This window comes from Pseudoliparis swirei, chromosome 15 (genome assembly GCF_029220125.1).
Source record: "Pseudoliparis swirei isolate HS2019 ecotype Mariana Trench chromosome 15, NWPU_hadal_v1, whole genome shotgun sequence".
Taxonomy (NCBI): domain Eukaryota; kingdom Metazoa; phylum Chordata; class Actinopteri; order Perciformes; family Liparidae; genus Pseudoliparis; species Pseudoliparis swirei.
The window spans coordinates 6,975,625-6,993,274 of NC_079402.1; the positions used below are offsets into that span (position 1 = coordinate 6,975,625).

Here is a 17,650-nt window from a genome sequence, read left to right on the forward strand (position 1 = left end):
TTCGACGTGTCCCATCAAAGATGTTTTATTGCGAAGATCACCACATCGCATGTTCTCCGTGTCTCACTCCAATCTCATAAACGCCGGCCGTCCAATGTACCCCCTCGCTCCCCCCCGCCTACCCCAAAACAAAAACTCTTCGGATCTACACTATCCACGTGGATGACCTATTTTGATTTCAAAACGGCGAATTTCGCCGAAAGGTGACAAGTTTGCAGGTATGGGGATGGGGTTCGATTCCCTGAAGTGTCCGGCTACTTTTTTGGAATAAACATGGTATAATATTTTCATTGTCACTGTTTCTGAAAATAGTGTTTAACGCATAAATACATCACAATCAGTAACGCAACTGCATGCTGAAGACTGTTTTAGTCTATTACTAGTTAATACAACTAGCGTAGCATTTTCCCTCCCTTTCTTTCTGAAGGACCCCTGATCTGACCTAAGTGCCTGCATGAGCTTTACTCATCGTAACCAGCATTAACCTCTCACACAATTCAAGTCTCGATTGCAGATACACACACATGCTAGGTGAATAAATTAAACAATTAACCATCAATAAAAATAAGAAATACATGAAAATATTGGGGGGTCAATATCCAGTTCCTGATATTGAGTCCATTGTTAATGAGTTTAAATTATTCTTTACTTCGATTAGCCATCGGAGTTAACTGACCAGGCCAATTGGTTTTGCAGTACGAAAGTGATGTTCTAACGCTCGCCAATCAGCGCCGGTGAAATATACCGGACTCACCTCCCTTCTCCATGTCGATCACCAATCACAGAACGCTGACGTAAGGTTGCATTTCCGCAGCTGACACTCTCTTCTGGGGGTTTGGTTTTCATTTGTGTTCTCCAATACAAACACATTTTTATTTCCCCTCCTCAGCGGACTGCCGTAGCACCTGTGCTGACATGGCGACGGAGTTAACGAAAGGCGTGGGACAAGTAACAGTCGGTAAATTAAAAATAAACTGCAAGCCAGATCTAGCTAGGGAGCTAGCTAGCGCCCAAAGACGTGCGTGCGCGTGCGCGCGCGTGCGCGTGCGCGTCATGTTATGTTATGTTGCTTATTGCATCATTTGCGGTGATGTTAGCAGTTAGCATGCTAGCTAATAGCGATATATGAATCGGTAACTCTCTAATCCGATACGGAGAGCTGCTTTGCAAAAGTCCCTGAGTTATTGAGTGGATACTGACCGAAGTTGTGAATAAAAACTGAGTCGCAGAAAAGCGAACTGCCGGCTCAAGGTGTAGCGAGGACAGCTTTCAGTCTGCTGTGCAACAGCCGAGGGGCCGCGTCAGCCACCGATCGTTAACCCGCTGTGAGTTTGGTTTGTAATTTGACTGTCAGCCGATAGCGTAAATTCGTCTGCAAGGTCGTGCTCTGTAACCAGGTATCTTTTTCTATTTATTCATCATTTCAGTTTAATTTCCTAACGTGTTCACTATAAGCGTATGTCTCTATGTGTCTGTGTGCGCGCGCGTGTGTGTGTGCCTCTACTTCACAGGTGAGCTGTATGTGTCCGACAAATGTGGCAGCGACCAGCACGGGGATGGCACGGACCAGAAACCCTTTAAAACTCCCCTCCAGGTAAACTGTCATGTGGCTTTGACAACATCTGTAATTTAATTGTTTTCATCTGTGTGTTGTTTAAAATCACAAATCCTACAGGATGTAGCGTCAGCATCTCATTGTGTTTATATCCAAAAATTCTTGCAGGCTCTGATGTTTGCTGAAAAAGAGCCATTCCCCACAATCTATGTCGAATCACAGAAGGAGGGAGAGGTTGGTTTAAAAGCTTTTCTCAATGTCCTCAATTTTTTAAATATTTCCTTTACTGTTTTCTACGCTGTTTTAATTTGTCAGGTATTATTCCAACCACAGCTGTAGTGTCTGTTTTCACTAATTAGTTTAACCATATTTCAACCAAAGGTTGTTTCCCCCCCCCCAGTGTTTGACCACATAAAACCTGCAGGATTAGAAACTCTAACTCGCTTTTTTGTTAATTTTCCGCGTCCCCTCATGTATGCGTTTGTCATCTTTGTCTTCCTTAGCGTTGGGCGGTGATCTCTAAGACGCAGATGAAGAACACAAAGAAAGCCTTCAACCGTGAGCAGATAAAGTGCGACTCCAAAGAAAAGAAGGAGGTCTGTATGCCATTTATTTCACATAAACTATTCTTTTTTTTCTCTTTGTCAGAAAAAACCCCTTTGTTTTGCATACTTGAGCCATACTTCTTGTCAAGGGGCAGATGTAGTGTCTTAAAATGTTTGCTTCATGTGGCAGGCAGAGGATACCGAGAGGAGGGAGAAGAACCTAGAAGACGCCAAAAAGATCACCATTGAAAATGACACCAGTCTGCCTGAGCCTGATACGGTCAGCCATATTGTTTACACCCTTATATATATATATATATATACACACACACACAATTGAATGTTGCATAAACACTTGGATTTTAAACTGAAATCTAAGGGTTTATGAACATGTTTGTCATTAATCACAACTCTACACATAAAGCCTTGGTAACTGGTGAGTAAACAGTTAATGAATGCTTGATGATGCAATGTAGTTCATAACTGTATCATCTGTAAATTATACCCACAGTTGTGCTGGAGGCAGTGGTTGGTGGGTTATGCTGGTTTACATAGTGCTGCATGTTGTAAAGCAGATGGGATAGTTTTTTTCTTCTCTCAGCTGTAAAGAGATAAGGAAAGTACAAAGATATGGAATATTATATCCTTCACAAAGTTGTATTTTAAACCGGGTTGTGTATCTGACCGTCATTTTGTGAACTTGTACATTTATGTTTAAATCTGTCTATTGGTGCCCATAAAACTCACAAATCGAGTTTATTTAATAACATAAAAAATCAAAGCGTAAATATGTCAAAAAAACAATGAGCTGGAGCCATAATACCTGTTGACATATATAATCCCCTTTGATTTTTACATAAGAATGGAACCATTCAATCGTCTTCAGCTGCATTGGGCTTGCCTAGGTGTTCAAGATGCACAAGCGGTCTAACATTCACAACATGGATTTTTAAATCAGAAACTGTCTCGGGGAGCAACTAGGGTTTCAGTGTCTTGCTCAAAGACACTTCAACATTCAGTACAAACTGTCAATGCTTCAGAGTTGTTGATACTCAAACCCTAAATCCAGTTTTTCCCTTTTGCTAATGAGCTAAAGAGGAGTGTGGACTGTCTTGCAGGTTAAAATCCGCCTTCTGGAGAGCAAGCGTGGTCAGAGAGTCAAAGTGTTCGGATGGGTTCATCGCCTCAGGAGACAGGGTAAGGACTTCGACAAAAAAATAAATTAAAACCTCAATACAACTGCTGTGCTTCAAGACAGTTTTGTGTGGTCTATTTAAGTGCCTCTGTCCTTATGTCTACTATCAACCTTGACTAAGGCAGATCCACTTTTATTACCTTTCACAATAAAATCTCTGTGTAGCTGCTTGCCAGTGGAACCTTAAATTAACTGGAAACTAGCTTCCAGTAGCTTAACTAAACCTTTCCTTGAAATAGGGTTGCAGCTGTTGCAAAGTCAACATCCCTGCAATTGTGAAAGCGAGAATTTCAGGTTTTGTCTAGTTTATTCGTTGCGCTGCCAGTGTGTAAAAGGCCTAGAATTTTAACGTGATTTGTGTTGTGTTTTTTTGTCTCCTACAGGAAAGAACCTGATGTTTATTGTGCTGAGAGATGGTACTGGTTTCCTCCAGTGTGTCCTGTCTGATAAACTGGTAAAGCTTTCCCATTTTAGTGTTCCATTATGGTGCTGAAATGTTTTTGTTCATTGCAATTCAAGCTGAGAGAAATGTTTTATCTATTTAAAAAAAAAAGTGTGTGGGGAGAAGTGTTTATTTTTCTCTTCCCCCCCCCTAATTGTTTTTGCAGTGAGACGAGCATAACAAAACAAACAAATGATTTTATTCTGAAATGAAAATAACACAAAACCAGGAATGTGAAACATAGGATCAAATTAAACTAACAAAACGGAAAGAAGACATAATCAATTGTTCAGGTATTCATACCTGCAAACTTGTCTCCTTTAGGTGAAATTCACCGTTTTGAAATCAAAATAGGTCATCCAAGTGAATCGTGTAGATCCGAGCTTTTGAGACTTAAAGTCTTCAGCTTTAAAAAAAAGATGAATCCAGAAGTGAAATGTTTAAGTTCTTTGTCTGCAAGGCAGACAGTCTGTAAAGTTATGTAACTCTACAGCTGCTCATCCTGATGAACTCTGTATCATCTGGTCAGATACAGACTAAAGGCCTCATAGTGTATAATCAATTCTATGATGGAACCATGTAGTTTCATTAATATCTGGCTGTATTAATACTAATATTACTGCCATTTGTTAAGTGTTGAAAAAGTTGGTAAAAAGTTAACCATACAGATGTTTTATTTATTACTATTATAGATAAATATTCCAGTATCGTATTTATGATATATTGTTTTTTATGGTTTTGTATCGAATTCTGGTATCATGATATTTATGGCAGGTAAGGTATAGAAGGTATAATGTTAGTGACAGCCAGGTAGAGGCAGAACAGACTCAAGGAACAGAGTCATGGCTCAGCAGAGCTCACGAGTCCTTGTTGTTCAGGCCAAAGAAAGGGAAGTTGATTTATGAATGACTCTAACCATATGATATATAATGACAATGCATATTTTTTATTTCTATCATATCATTAATAATAATTTTACTTTATACATCTTGTTGCAAAACTACCAAAGTTCAGCTAAAAATATTATTAGATTAATCAATTAAGCAAAAAAAAAAAATTGTTGATAATAATTTCACTTTAAATAATTTAAACAAAAATTATGGTTCCAGCTTCTTAAATTTGACAATTTGCTATTTTTCCTAATTTGAATGATTTTAAAATATTGTTATACTTGTGTTCGCCAGTAGGGGGCAGTAGCGGTTTTGCCAGTAGCGTTTTAGCACCATTGTACAATGGTCTGCTGGCCTGAGCATTACATTGTTCCATGAAAGATTAGATAGTTACATGTTGTGTCCCGTGACAGATATAAACAGTAGTATGCACACAAATAAGTACATATATAAATACACAACGTGTACATGCATATAAAGTTTAAGCAGGTTTCCTGGTGGAAGTCACTTGTCAGTGCCTTCGATCTCCGTGACCTTGTCCGTCACCATGGAAACATTGTCACATGACATGTACTCTGGTTCTGTGCTGTGACGTCGCTAGTGATGTCACAGAGCACCGAACCAGAGTCTATATATAGAGTGATTTCCAGCAGGAATTCAGTGTGTGAATCTCACAGAAACCCCCCCACCCCTTCTCCATTCAGCCACTTCCCAGGGTGGGGGCCTCTGCTGAGAAATCACAGAAAGGGTGGGTGGGAAGGTTTATTATATGTTATTGGATAAAAGAGGAACAAAAGGAATTAATTTCTTACATAATTTAGAAATGAAAGAAATTAAAAAAGTGTTCAAGTGCACAAAATTCAGGAAGTTACTTGATTTGTAAAATAGTGTAACGTGGGACTTGTTAACCTGTGTGATTGTCGCTCAAGTGGACCGTAGAGATTTCTCTGAATGGGCCTCGCTCCTCTTCACACCTGGGCCCATGCTAAATAAATATTACTGAATATTTCAAGGTGTGGCGGCCATCTTACCGGGTTCACCATCATCTTTCAAGGTGTTGTAACTATTCTATTAAAATATATATATATATATTCTTATTAGAAGGGTTTGTGGGCACTGACTTAGTCAGAGCAGAGGACCCCCACCCCCCACTCCGTTGTCAACTTTTTCACCCCTCATGAGTTTGCAGGTATGAGTATTAGTTTGTTGATGAAGTCACTACCACACACCAAACTTGTGTTTTTTCATTTAGTTTTAGTGTTTGAGAAACACTTATGATTTTAAAAGCTTCATAATCTCTGGTTTTAAATAAAAATAAAGCGCTGTTTTTATCAAAATGGCTCAAAACACACCTGTGAGCAGGGAGCACTTGATTTGATCGCCTGGGAAAGCGTTTCAAACTCAAGTAATGAATGTCTCAGAAGTTCAAGAATCTATTTTTTAAGCTGCCAGTAAACGGTCCGTACCTACATTCTGATGCTAACTAACACTCGTCTCCTCACTCTTTCCACCAGTGCCAGTGCTACAATGGCTTGGTGTTGTCAACCGAAAGCACAGTCGCGCTGTACGGGACCGTCACTCCAGTTCCTGAAGGCAAACAGGTAAACACTCCAGCTGCCTAATAGTGTGGTTAAATAAAGGTTAAAAATTAGTGCTGTGAAAAATAACGCGTTAATTCAATTACAGGTTTAACTCGTTATTTTTTTTTTACGCATTTAACTCATGCGCAGAATGAGCTTCCAATCCGTCTGTTGTTGGTCGTCGGGACGAAAAAAAAGTCACTTGCAAAATGAGCTTCCAATACACCACTTCAATCTGAACTCTGTCCGCTCTCATGCAGACGGTCTGTTCATCGGTAATGATCCTTCCGCAGGTTCACCTACGGAAACCTTGTTACGACTTTTACTTCCTGTAGATCAGGGGTCTCAACACGTCGATCGCGACCTGCCAGTCGATCGCGCGTAGTGTCGGTAGATCGCATGACATTAAAAGATTGGCCCGCCCCTGACATGTTCTCTATAGCACGCCTTTGTTCTTTTATTAAACTAAACGTCTGTTGTTGATCGTATCTCCACAGCAGCATGTCATTTCTGTCTCTTCGCGTTGCGTTAACACTTATCGAGCTCCGTGCGCGCGCATCGGGACCGAGCAAAAAAAAAGTCGCTTGTCAATCTGTCCCCGTGTCCGGGCCGGTGAGGTTTCAGCTTTGCAGCGGTGTCCCCGCCGTCCCTTTCATCACGGCCCAGTTCATGAAGAAAACCCACACAGTCAGTTTGCCTCAGCAGCTGCTAGAGGAAGACTAGAGGCCTTTAGATTGTATCATGGTGGAGTTAATGGTTGACAAACAAGAGAAAAATGCTCTGTTTAACCCTCCTGTTACCTTTACTCACATATTTTACCCTCAGGGTCAATTTGACCCCAGCAATTAAAACCTCCAGAAAATTATTAGAATTAATATTGCTTCCCAAGTTTAAGTGTGAGGTACTTTATGTTTGTTTGTTGACTACCTAAATAGCCCTTTAAATAAATAAAAAAGTTGATATTTCTTATATGTTTGACACAGTGAAAAACAGCCTGGGGTCAAATTGACCCCAAAGAACACCGACATTAAACATTGAATGGGGTCAAATTGACCCGAAAGGTAACAGGAGGGTTAAACATTCTGTTTAGGATGAAGATGTATTAATGTTCCATATGGAAGAAAACTGCTAAATAACTGCTGAGTTGCAGCACCATTGTATAGAAGAATGTATAAATGTATATATCCGTCTTTTGTCATAAATCTCTATGTTCTCACAAAATATACCGAGAATATCGGTAACATGTGATTAATCATGATTAATCCACAAAAACCTGTGATTAACCCGATTAAAAATTTTAATCCTTTCACAGCCCTATTAAAAATACATTAAAAAAATGTGCTGTGCGTTGAGAGTCTCATAAATCAGGTTGAACAGGAAATCGGTCCACCCGGTTATTTGAGCTGCATTAACCTGTCATTGTAAGATCCACGTATACGGACAGCAGGGTGGTAATAAGACTTTTGTTAATACTCAACTGAACCTTTTTTTTCATTTTCATTCAGTGTGATACAAGTTTGATCCATCCACTCTGCTGGCAGACACACTGGGATGTACTTTGAAATATTTGTCCTGCACAGGCTCACATGTACAAAAGCCCCAGCGTATGTGTATACATGGCCAGAATTCTCCAGAAGAAACTCGAGCTGGGAAATGAGGTTTCCCCAAAAACCCTACCGTCATTATGGAAACGGTTTTCTTCTAACTGTCGACTTCAATGTCTTTATTGATGCCTTGAGACGGTTGTCATTCGTTACATTTCATCATCCTACTAATTTGAGGGTTCATATATATTCTTCGATCTGTTTTTTGTCACTAACGTGATTTATTACGCAGCGAAAAAAGCGACAATTGTTTTTCTGGAACCAGGTTTATTTTTCCGAGACATCTGGAGATATTTTATTCCATTGTGTTCTCTTTCAAAAATGTTATTCATGAAAAAATATATCTGTGAAAGAATAGACAGGCAATTGATTGTTTAATTTAAAAAGGTTAACTCTATAGTGGAAACAATAATTTGCCGCCGCACTAAATCAAACCACAACTGGAAAGATGGTTCTGAGACCGAATGTTTTCCTTTTCGTTGCATTGTAAAATAATAAGCAGATGCAGCATATTTCTATTTTTTTAATTGTGTCTAAGTAAGTGTATGTCCTTATGTGTGATCCAGTTAATGGCTGAGTGAGGGTTGTCGAATGAAGTTTGGGACACATTTAATCTACACATAAATACACGAAAACTGTAAATCTGCCTATATATATATATAATTATAAAAGCTATATAGATATATAAATTAGTAGAAGGGGAAATGCCCATGAAATACTAACAATTAAAACATGTATTCAGTGAGTTCTTGTCTTCCTTTTCAAGGCGCCGGGAGGCCATGAGCTGCACTGTGACTTCTGGGAGCTGATTGGCTTGGCTCCGGCAGGCGGCGCCGACAACCTAGTGAACGAGGAGTCGGACGTGGACGTCCAGCTTAACAACAGACACATGATGATCAGAGGAGAGAACGTCTCCAAGATCCTCCGTGTCCGGTCCACCGTCACGCAGTGCTTCAGGGATCACTTCTTCAACCTCGGATACTACGAGGTGACGCACAACATCCTTGGCAAAGGGCAAAAATAAATAAATTGATTTTATCCGGTACAAGTGTTGCTTTCACAGTTTGACATGATGGCAGATTATATCGGCTGTAGCCAGCACCAATATATATATATATAATTCTATTTTTTAAATGCAGGGTTGCGCAAAGTCAAAGTTTTGACTGTTACTTTAATAAATTGAAAGCACTCCTGGTGCTAAGACTTTTCTTCATATCTTAACTACCATATCGTTTCGATTTTGTTTTCTTCCTGGCTGTAGATCACTCCTCCCACCCTGGTGCAGACACAGGTGGAGGGCGGCTCCACGCTGTTCACCCTCAACTACTTTGGGGAGCAGGCGTACCTGACACAGTCCTCTCAGCTCTACCTGGAGACCTGCATCCCCGCACTAGGCGACACTTTCAGCATCGCTCAGTCGTACCGGGCTGAGCAGTCGCGCACCCGAAGACACCTTTCAGAGTAAGCACGCCGTCCAACGCGTTTACTAAGCACTCGCCGCCCCATGTAGGAACTGCGAAACAAGGAGGGGTGGGCGGATACATACTTATTCAAGCTGTGAATTACTGCTAATATTTTCCCAGAGATACTTTGTTAATCAGTACAGCTCTTGTGGGTAGCCAGTGTGACCACTAAATGGGTTTGGAGGCACCTGTCAGGTTTGAACTCTCATTCCAACTAAATGATTCTGGGCAGAGATGATCAATGTGTCAGTGGGGACAACGATGAGTACTACTACTAAGGAGTACTCCTACATGACTGAGGGAAAAAAATTGTATAAAGGATTTTTGTTTGTCCTCAGTCTGATAAACAAACCTTGGCTGCGTGAAAATTAATATAATCTATTAGTCGTAGTGAGAAGGAAGTAGGTGTACCAGGTTGCTCCTCTCTACATGAGGTTAGCGGCTCGGGCTGCTAGCATAACAGAACACCTCTCAACTGGAGGTGGAGTTGCATTGTGGGTGATGTGGCAACTCGGGTTTGACAAGGAAGAAGATCACATGGAATCAAGAACATTATATTTTAGATTCCTGCTGCATAAAGTTGTATCCCTTTTTTAATTCTCTTTTTTTTTTTAACAATGGGGAGTATGTTTTAGGAATGCTAAAATATTAGCTTACTCCTTTAATGGACAGTGCGAGTTGAGGCCAAATCTTGACCATATCTTGATGTTAAACCATGATGACAGTGCAGCTTTTGTGCTTTCACAGTATGTAAAAGTACTTGATGGGTCAATGTGCAGCGGTCTTTGGCCCCTCTGGATACATCCACACGAATGCCATCTCCGTCCACACTGTTGATTCAGCATCATTTTCGAAATAATTTCTGTCCATACGAATGCGCCTGAAAATGAATTGAAAATGTTGGATTAACCTGGTAGTCGATCCAAAATCAAAGTTGTTTGGGTCCTTCCATAAAAGGGTCGTGTGACAGCGGCGTGAATAATCAGGAAAGGACACATCGTGACCGATAAGACCCAATCAAGTAGTGAGCGCGGATGTCAAACTTATCCATTTCCGTCCGTCCTCACTTGAACGTAACCCCGGAGTTTTTCAGACATATCTGTACGCGCAGCGGTTTTAAACTCCTTCGTCTTCGGTGCTCTAAAACTTTGCGGAATCTCAGTGTAAAATGTTGTGTAGTCACGGCTTTACAGTTGTGGAAGTTTACATTTCTGGATTGTGACCCAAATTTAAACATGATGGAGAATTAGGAATGAAAATGGCTGCTGTAAAGCAGCGTGCGATCTAATCCCGTCACTGTACTTTCGCATCACACTGCTCGTTTAATTAAATGAATCCCCCGATCAACCTATATGTCGCATGACGTGTCCCACTGAGGACTTTGCTTCAATCAACTATATTTACCATCACCACCGATCAGACGTCCACATAAATGGTGGACGGTTCTTCCTTCAACATCAAATCAAGAGCAGGACCTTGGACATGAATTTAATAAAACCATGCATTAAGGAGAAATGTTAACCCCAGCAGAAGCACTGAACGCCTCTTCAGCATCCTGCATGTTGATTCATTGACTTGTCGTCTGTGTTCAGGTACACTCACATCGAGGCCGAGTGTCCCTTCATGTCTTTTGAGGATCTGCTGGGCAGACTGGAGGATCTGGTGTGTGACGTGGTGGACCGAGTGCTCAAATCCCCCGCCGCGCAGCTGCTCTACGACATCAACCCCGTACGTCAAGTCATTTGAAATTAATCTATTTTTGTTTTGTTAGTGTGTTCAAGGTGCTGCATCTCAGTTATTCATCCCAATTAATAGTTAAGTCGTGCCGAAATGCATTGATGATAGAGAAGGTTCATCCATTGCACATGTAGATGATTGATTAACAGTGGGGACAATGTTTAGCTGCACGTTTAATGGTTTAGCATTTCATCATACGTCAGAAGCACATGAAGCCTACTGTCGTCTTAACATTTACTTTGATATTTTTACCACCCCCCCAGAACTTCAAACCCCCAAAGAGGCCGTTTAAGCGGATGGACTACACCGAAGCGATCGAGTGGCTCCGAGAGAATGACGTCAAGAAGGACGACGGCTCCTACTACGAGTTTGGAGAGGTGAACATGTCTGAATATATTAACGCACACAGCGCTCTCCGAATGAGTTCTGGTGCACAAGGCTTTCATTGTGACAACGTAGTCCAGAATTCACTTTTATTTCACATCAGCAGTCATCTCGTGGAAGTTAAACAAAACCTTACATTATTGAATTTTTTAAATAATACATTTGGATTGAAGAAAATCAATTAAACGAGACAGAAATAAATGGTCAAAATCAAAGATGCAGGGGCTGAAATGCTGCTTTTTAGTAGCTAGCATGGATCTTACATTTCGCACAAGGCAACGCAGCAGCATGGTTTCATTAGACCCTCCCTGCGTGCTAAACTCCAGGACTTGACAAGCTCCTCCGGAGCCACAGAAGGCATTCTACCACTGTTTGGCAAGTTCTGGGTGGTGCTCTCCATGACGAGTAAACTGAACTTGGCGTGTAGAATTGGTGGAGTGCAGGTCATCAGAGCCAGTTTAGAACGAAGCTCGGCTCATCTGCAGTTTTCAGGCTCTCCTGTAGAGGGCAGGGCTGCTCTATATGGACTACTGCTTTGATCTGTGTTAAAGATGTTTGTCAGCATATTCAGTGTTCTGTTTACAGTCATAATTCATAATACTTTGAAAAAGTACTTTAAATTATTATAATTTTTTAAAATTTAGACAATTTGATAAACTTTTACATTTCAATTGTTTATGTTGCCACACTCAGGACATCCCCGAGGCGCCAGAGAGGTTGATGACTGACTCCTTCAACGAGACCATCCTGCTCTGCCGTTTCCCGGCAGCGATCAAATCATTCTACATGCAGCGCTGCCCTGAGGACAGGCGCCTCACCGAGTCGGTACGAACCTCACGGGTCAAACTGTGGGTGCAAAACGTGGAGGTGTACTTGGGTGGTTGGTGTCTCCTGCTGTGGTCTAATACGACGAGATACATTGATTCGTTGGTGTGTGCCGCAGGTCGACGTGTTGATGCCAAATGTGGGCGAGATCCTCGGAGGCTCGATGCGTATCTGGGATGCTGAAGAGCTGCTGGAGGGATACAAGAGGGAGGGGATTGACCCCACCCCGTACTACTGGTACACTGACCAGGTAACAGAAAACTAAGTGCAGCTTTTTTCTTTGTGGCACCTTTTGGGCCGGAAAGGAAGAGCATTTCTGGAAAATGTTTTTATGAAAAACTTTACCTGGTGTTCCCTTGAACTCTGAAAGAACTAAAGAAAAGTCTTGATGAATTGAAGTAAAAGTTTCAATATAGTAAAACGTTTGTTTTCCAACTTAAACGTGTGCAGTATCATCCAAGTCTCGTTACTCCAGTCGTACGTACGCTCACTACGCCACAAAAAAAGTTCGCTTTAACCTCACTATTTAAAGTCTCAAGGGGAAGCGGAGGTACGCTGTCGTCTAGCTTCTGTGTTGTGACATATTTCCCAGTGAAACTAAGTTATTGAACGTATGGTAAATGGATCTTTACTTGTAGAGCACTGTTCTAGTCTTCTGACCACTCTAGTCTTCTGACCACATGACATCATTTACCCATTCACATCCATTCATCCGTGGCTTTTTATTAGACCGCTAACAAGTGGGCGGTCTTTGTTTAGCGTTATGTCCAGATCACTAACCATCATCCATGCTGCCAGCACCTGAGCTCCTCGCTCCCACGGCTGGTAAAGCGCTGCCCGTTGTTTCGCATCATCTGGCAGTCAGTTGAAAATCTCCACATATTCCCTCACTTTTCACTCAACTTGGTTTTTTTTCAAAAGACTTCCTCCGCTACATTTTCATACTAGAGCGGGCGGTGGTGGCGTACGTGTTTTAATAGGGATATTTTTGTGAAGTAGTGAGCGTATTATGCTGCATGAGTCCGCAACAATGTTTTCCTCAAGTCAAGGTAATACTTGATGTAAAATAGTCCTTTCTGATGATGAAGCAAAAATATGGTACAGGTGACTGAGTGGCAGCTCTGGTAACCAGAACCATGGAGAGCGGGACGTGGACGAGGCCTTGTCCGTGTGCGTTGACAGGCTTGTAATTGTGTTTCAGAGGAAGTACGGCACGTGTCCTCACGGCGGCTACGGACTGGGCCTGGAGCGCTTCCTCACCTGGCTGCTGAACAGACATCACATCAGAGACGTCTGCCTGTACCCTCGCTTCATCCAGCGCTGCCGCCCCTGAGCCACATGCATACATACACACACACACACTCGCATACACACACACTCACACTTGCATACACACACACATTCTGTTGGTGTATCCGGACCCAGGCATGTGGCAGCACCCTGTCTGCTATAAAATGTGAAATGTGTCGCGCCAACATTAAGAAATTCTAAGGAATTTAGGAATTCCCCCTTTTTGCTGGTTTCATTTTTGTGTTTTCTGATGAGCTCAAATTATGACTGTTCGATGCCTCAAACTTTACAGCTTCTCCTGTCTGTTCTGTCTACGCCTGAATCTGACCCGTTCTGCTTCAGCTTGTGCTTGTTTTGCTGGTTTTAGATGAACACTATAGTTTCCTGTGATTCTTCTGCCTAAGAAATTTGTAAAAAGGAAAAAAGTACTTAAACATGCATTGGCATTTTAAAGAAAAAAAACCCCTACATTTTTAAGTTAATATTTGCAGATTCCTTTTGAAAATATTTAAACAAAACTGCTGTTATTTGTATCGCCACTGGCGGTACGAAGATCTTGAATCCAGCTTGCGTCTCAGCTTGATTTGAGATGAAGAGCAGGAAGTCGCACCAACTCAATCACAGAATTCCCTGCTTAGGAGAAAAGTTTCATCTTCGTTTTCTGTGTATGCAAATAAGAAGGTAGAGAAAAGTGTGGGCGTTGGCCTCGGGGACTGGTCACCTTTGTGTTTCTATGCTATGCTTTTATCAGAAGATACTCCTCAACTCAATAAACTGCACTTCAATAAATGTGTTTCCAAAACATGGTGGTGAGGATTTTCTTTAGGAATCATCCTAGTACAGATTTGATGAATTTACTATTTGTATAGCTATCCCTGTAATATTGTTTTTAAGTGTAGTGAAAACCTGACAACATCTGCGTTTGGATCAGTTTCAGACTTGAACCACTAACGCATCACTCACCGAGTATTTCATTTCATAAACAGCTTTCAATTTAATGTTTTTTTTCCTCTCTTAATCTTTTGACTTATCCTCAACATTCGGAGTGCTTCACAAACAGCGTAACTCATGGAACTGGACATACACATTTTTTTGTTTAACTGGTCAAAATTGACCAAATATTTAGAAAGGAAAGTTTAAAGAGTAACACTTGGGTTACACATCACCAGGACAGGCATCCTACACTTAAATAAAAATAAATAGGCGACAGATATAGTTAAAGCTAAGTACACTTAGCTATGAAAGCACTAAAATGTTTACGTTTTGTTTATTCAAATGTAAACCCACTGACTGAGTGGGAAGTGTGTTGTGTACTATGCTTACAATGGTAAGCATAGTAAAACGATGGTAAAACTATTATGGGGGGAAATTGTCATTTCAAAGTTCCAATTAAGTGTTATGAGAATATAAAATATGTTTTTATAAAGATTTTTCAGAAATCCTGTTTGCATTATTAGAATTTGCCTTTAACAGAAGACAGACTGATGTGTGTGTGTGTGTGTGCAGGAATTTCCTTCATCAGTAGCAGGTGTGTTTCCTTTGGTGTGTGGTTTTGAATCCACTTCCTTGTTCCTCATTCCCTCTCTTCCCCTCTGCTTCCTTCTCGAAATCATTTTGAAATGCAGCCTTAGATCTCAGATCTAGAAACAATGTTCTCATTTCACAGCAACCTGAGCCGTTTGATAAACCCTTTTTTGCTCTGGTCAAACAAGAGTTCTCCAGGACGAAATGCAATGATTCCTCCCTGCACGCTGATTGAAGTTTTAATCAGTCATAATCATGTCCTGATAACAGAAACATGTGGAAAAAGCCCAAAATCCCACGACACACTACTATAAAGTATTTATGACTATGACACTATAGCCACACCATGCTGCTCCTCCATGCTGTGAGTATTCTGATTTCTACTAGGCCTAGATTTTTTTCTTTCAAATGTCTTTTTTGTGACACACAGATGGATGTTGATGAGTTTATTAATGAATGCTAATTAGGCTAATAGTTAAGGATAACTAAGGCTGCTGTGCTTTTCTGTTGTGATGCAAATTTTAAGTTAACATTACATGTCATTTAGCTGATGTTTTTATCCAAAGCGACTTACAATCCTGTTACAATCATACACCGTAGACGCAGCTACAGGGAGCAATGCAGGGTAAAGTGTCTTGCTCTAGGACACATAGACTAGGGCGGGGAGATTGAACCTCCAACCCCCTGATTGAAAGACGGACCTGCTACCCACTGACCCACAGTCAGTTAACAATGAAGAGACCTAGATCGGGCCTTTAACTGAGAGGAAAGACACAGTCCTTTTTCCCAATTGCATCTGATTTACAGAGCACACCACAGAGAAGTGACTGCATGATGTTCAGTCACAAACACTCCTCTGAACTCACACAAGTTACTTTCTCACAAATTACATGTGTTTCTACCCTCTGGTAGCCGTTGGTTCTAGTTCATTACAATAAACAGGAACCTGGGGTCATCTGAAACGTGTTGCAGGGAGTCATCATTTAAGCCTTTTTTTCTCCTATTAAACCTCCATTACAAGAGTACAGCTGTGGATCTGTTACACTTGTCACTCTAAAGTTAAGAGAGATGTAATGCCACCTGAATGTGTACTGGACAATGGGTCAGTACATCCCATTCCACCAGAACCATAGCTCGTTTAAATAGCTTGGAACAGCATTTAAAAGCTTTATATATACCTTTCATGAAGATGTTGGCATTACCCAATCGGATGTCAAAATGGAGTTCATGGACCGATGACGTGTGTCCGAGCCACTATTGTTAGTCATTTGCTTCCTCGTTCAGAGATGGGTGGGTTTCTGTTGCGTTTAAAATGAATGCATAAGTTAACATATAAAGAAGAAAGTTGACGAAGTGTTAAAAGAAGAAGAATCTGTAAAAAAGTTGCTGCAGTTTGATGATGGGTTCAAAGATACTCCATCTTTTTGGCAGCGAGCACAGCATGACCTATTAGCCTGTGTGCCTCAGCTTGGTGGTTTTGTTCTTTTTCTTCTGCAGATTTGCGATGAACAAATCTTGTCCATAGCATTTGGAAACAGGACGGTAGAACGCAGACTGTTGAGGATTTAGAATGGGCAGATAGATGTGAACTCTTGCGCCGTAATCCTGTCACTGCGGCCAGGATGTTTGATTTTAGATGGCATTGTTTTCGGAGAGAATTACTGATATATCTATCACAGCCAATTGGAAAGATTGTTGACTATTTTTACCGCGTGGAATTTCAACAGCGCGGTTCACCTCATGTGCATTGCTTGTTTTGGATTGAGAATGCACCTCAAATTGATAAAGCCACAGATGAAGAAGTAAGTCACTCACTTCATTGATCAATGACATGTGAATTTGTGAATTGCCATCAGACGATGAGCCCTTAAGGAACATTGTGACGTCTGTGCAGCAACATTCTAAAAGACATTCAAAAACCCAGTTTGAAGGATTAACTTTCCCAGGCCAGCATCCACTTGTACTTTTATGTTGCAGCAATTATGAGGAATGGGGAAAAAAATGTGCATGTAATGTAAATGATAAAAGTAATTTGACGCTATGTGGATGTGCACAGTAAGGACAGATTTTGGCTGATAAAGTGAAGAGGGACTGAGCAGTAGCGATTATGAAAGCCATAAAATTGCCTCTGTCAGAGGTGACTGCTAGTTGTGGTTGTGTGGAGCAGTTGTTTCATACTTTAGAGATAGATCAAACTCTCTTTGAGGATGCATACAAATGCATTGCCAGAAACACACACGTCGTATTGAGAAGAGAGATTGATGAAGTATGGATTAATCAATATAACAGGCCATTGTTAAAATGCTGGAACGCCAACATGGATATTCAGTATGTTGTTAATGCATATGCTTGCGTTGTGTATATCATTTCCTACATTTCAAAGGCCGAAAAGGAGATGGGATTATTGTTGGGGAATGCTCATAGAGAAGCAACTAAACAGGGCAATGCCAACGCAAAGGATGCATTGAAAATGTTAGGAAGTGTTTATTTACACAACAGAGATGTTTGTGCTCAGGAGGATTTTGGACCTTATAAGACAAAAACTTGAGTTAAAAGACACACATAATAGCAAAGTGTATAACACATGTTTAGCTGAAAAGCTAGTTCTGGAAACTT

At 41.0% G+C, this 17,650-nt stretch overlaps 1 protein-coding gene across 2 annotated transcripts; it reads left to right on the top strand.

Annotated features, from left to right (window-relative positions):
- The first annotated feature begins 797 nt into the window (after nucleotides 1-797).
- On the top strand, nucleotides 798-14,202 carry nars1 (asparaginyl-tRNA synthetase 1). 2 transcript variants are annotated; one of them, XM_056432792.1, is made up of 15 exons: nucleotides 798-958; nucleotides 1,512-1,594; nucleotides 1,724-1,789; nucleotides 2,059-2,151; nucleotides 2,291-2,380; nucleotides 3,219-3,297; nucleotides 3,679-3,749; nucleotides 6,142-6,228; nucleotides 8,578-8,799; nucleotides 9,073-9,272; nucleotides 10,867-11,002; nucleotides 11,275-11,388; nucleotides 12,089-12,220; nucleotides 12,339-12,470; nucleotides 13,422-14,202. In XM_056432792.1, exons 1-15 carry the CDS (start codon nucleotides 916-918, stop codon nucleotides 13,551-13,553), a joined length of 1,680 nt encoding a protein of 559 aa, XP_056288767.1. In that variant the 5' UTR covers nucleotides 798-915; the 3' UTR covers nucleotides 13,554-14,202. The 2 variants fall into 2 exon arrangements, with proteins under 2 accessions (XP_056288767.1, XP_056288768.1); XM_056432793.1 differs by lacking the exon at nucleotides 798-958 and adding an exon at nucleotides 976-1,397.
- Nucleotides 14,203-17,650: the final 3,448 nt, after the last annotated feature.

Coding starts and splice junctions, on each gene's coding strand:
- nars1 (XM_056432792.1), top strand. CDS start 916: ATGGCGACGGAGTTAACGAAAGGCGTGGGACAAGTAACAGTCG. Junction 1,790..2,058: donor AATCACAGAAGGAGGGAGAG/GTTGGTTTAAAA, acceptor TGTCTTCCTTAG/CGTTGGGCGGTGATCTCTAA. Junction 2,152..2,290: donor ACTCCAAAGAAAAGAAGGAG/GTCTGTATGCCA, acceptor TTCATGTGGCAG/GCAGAGGATACCGAGAGGAG.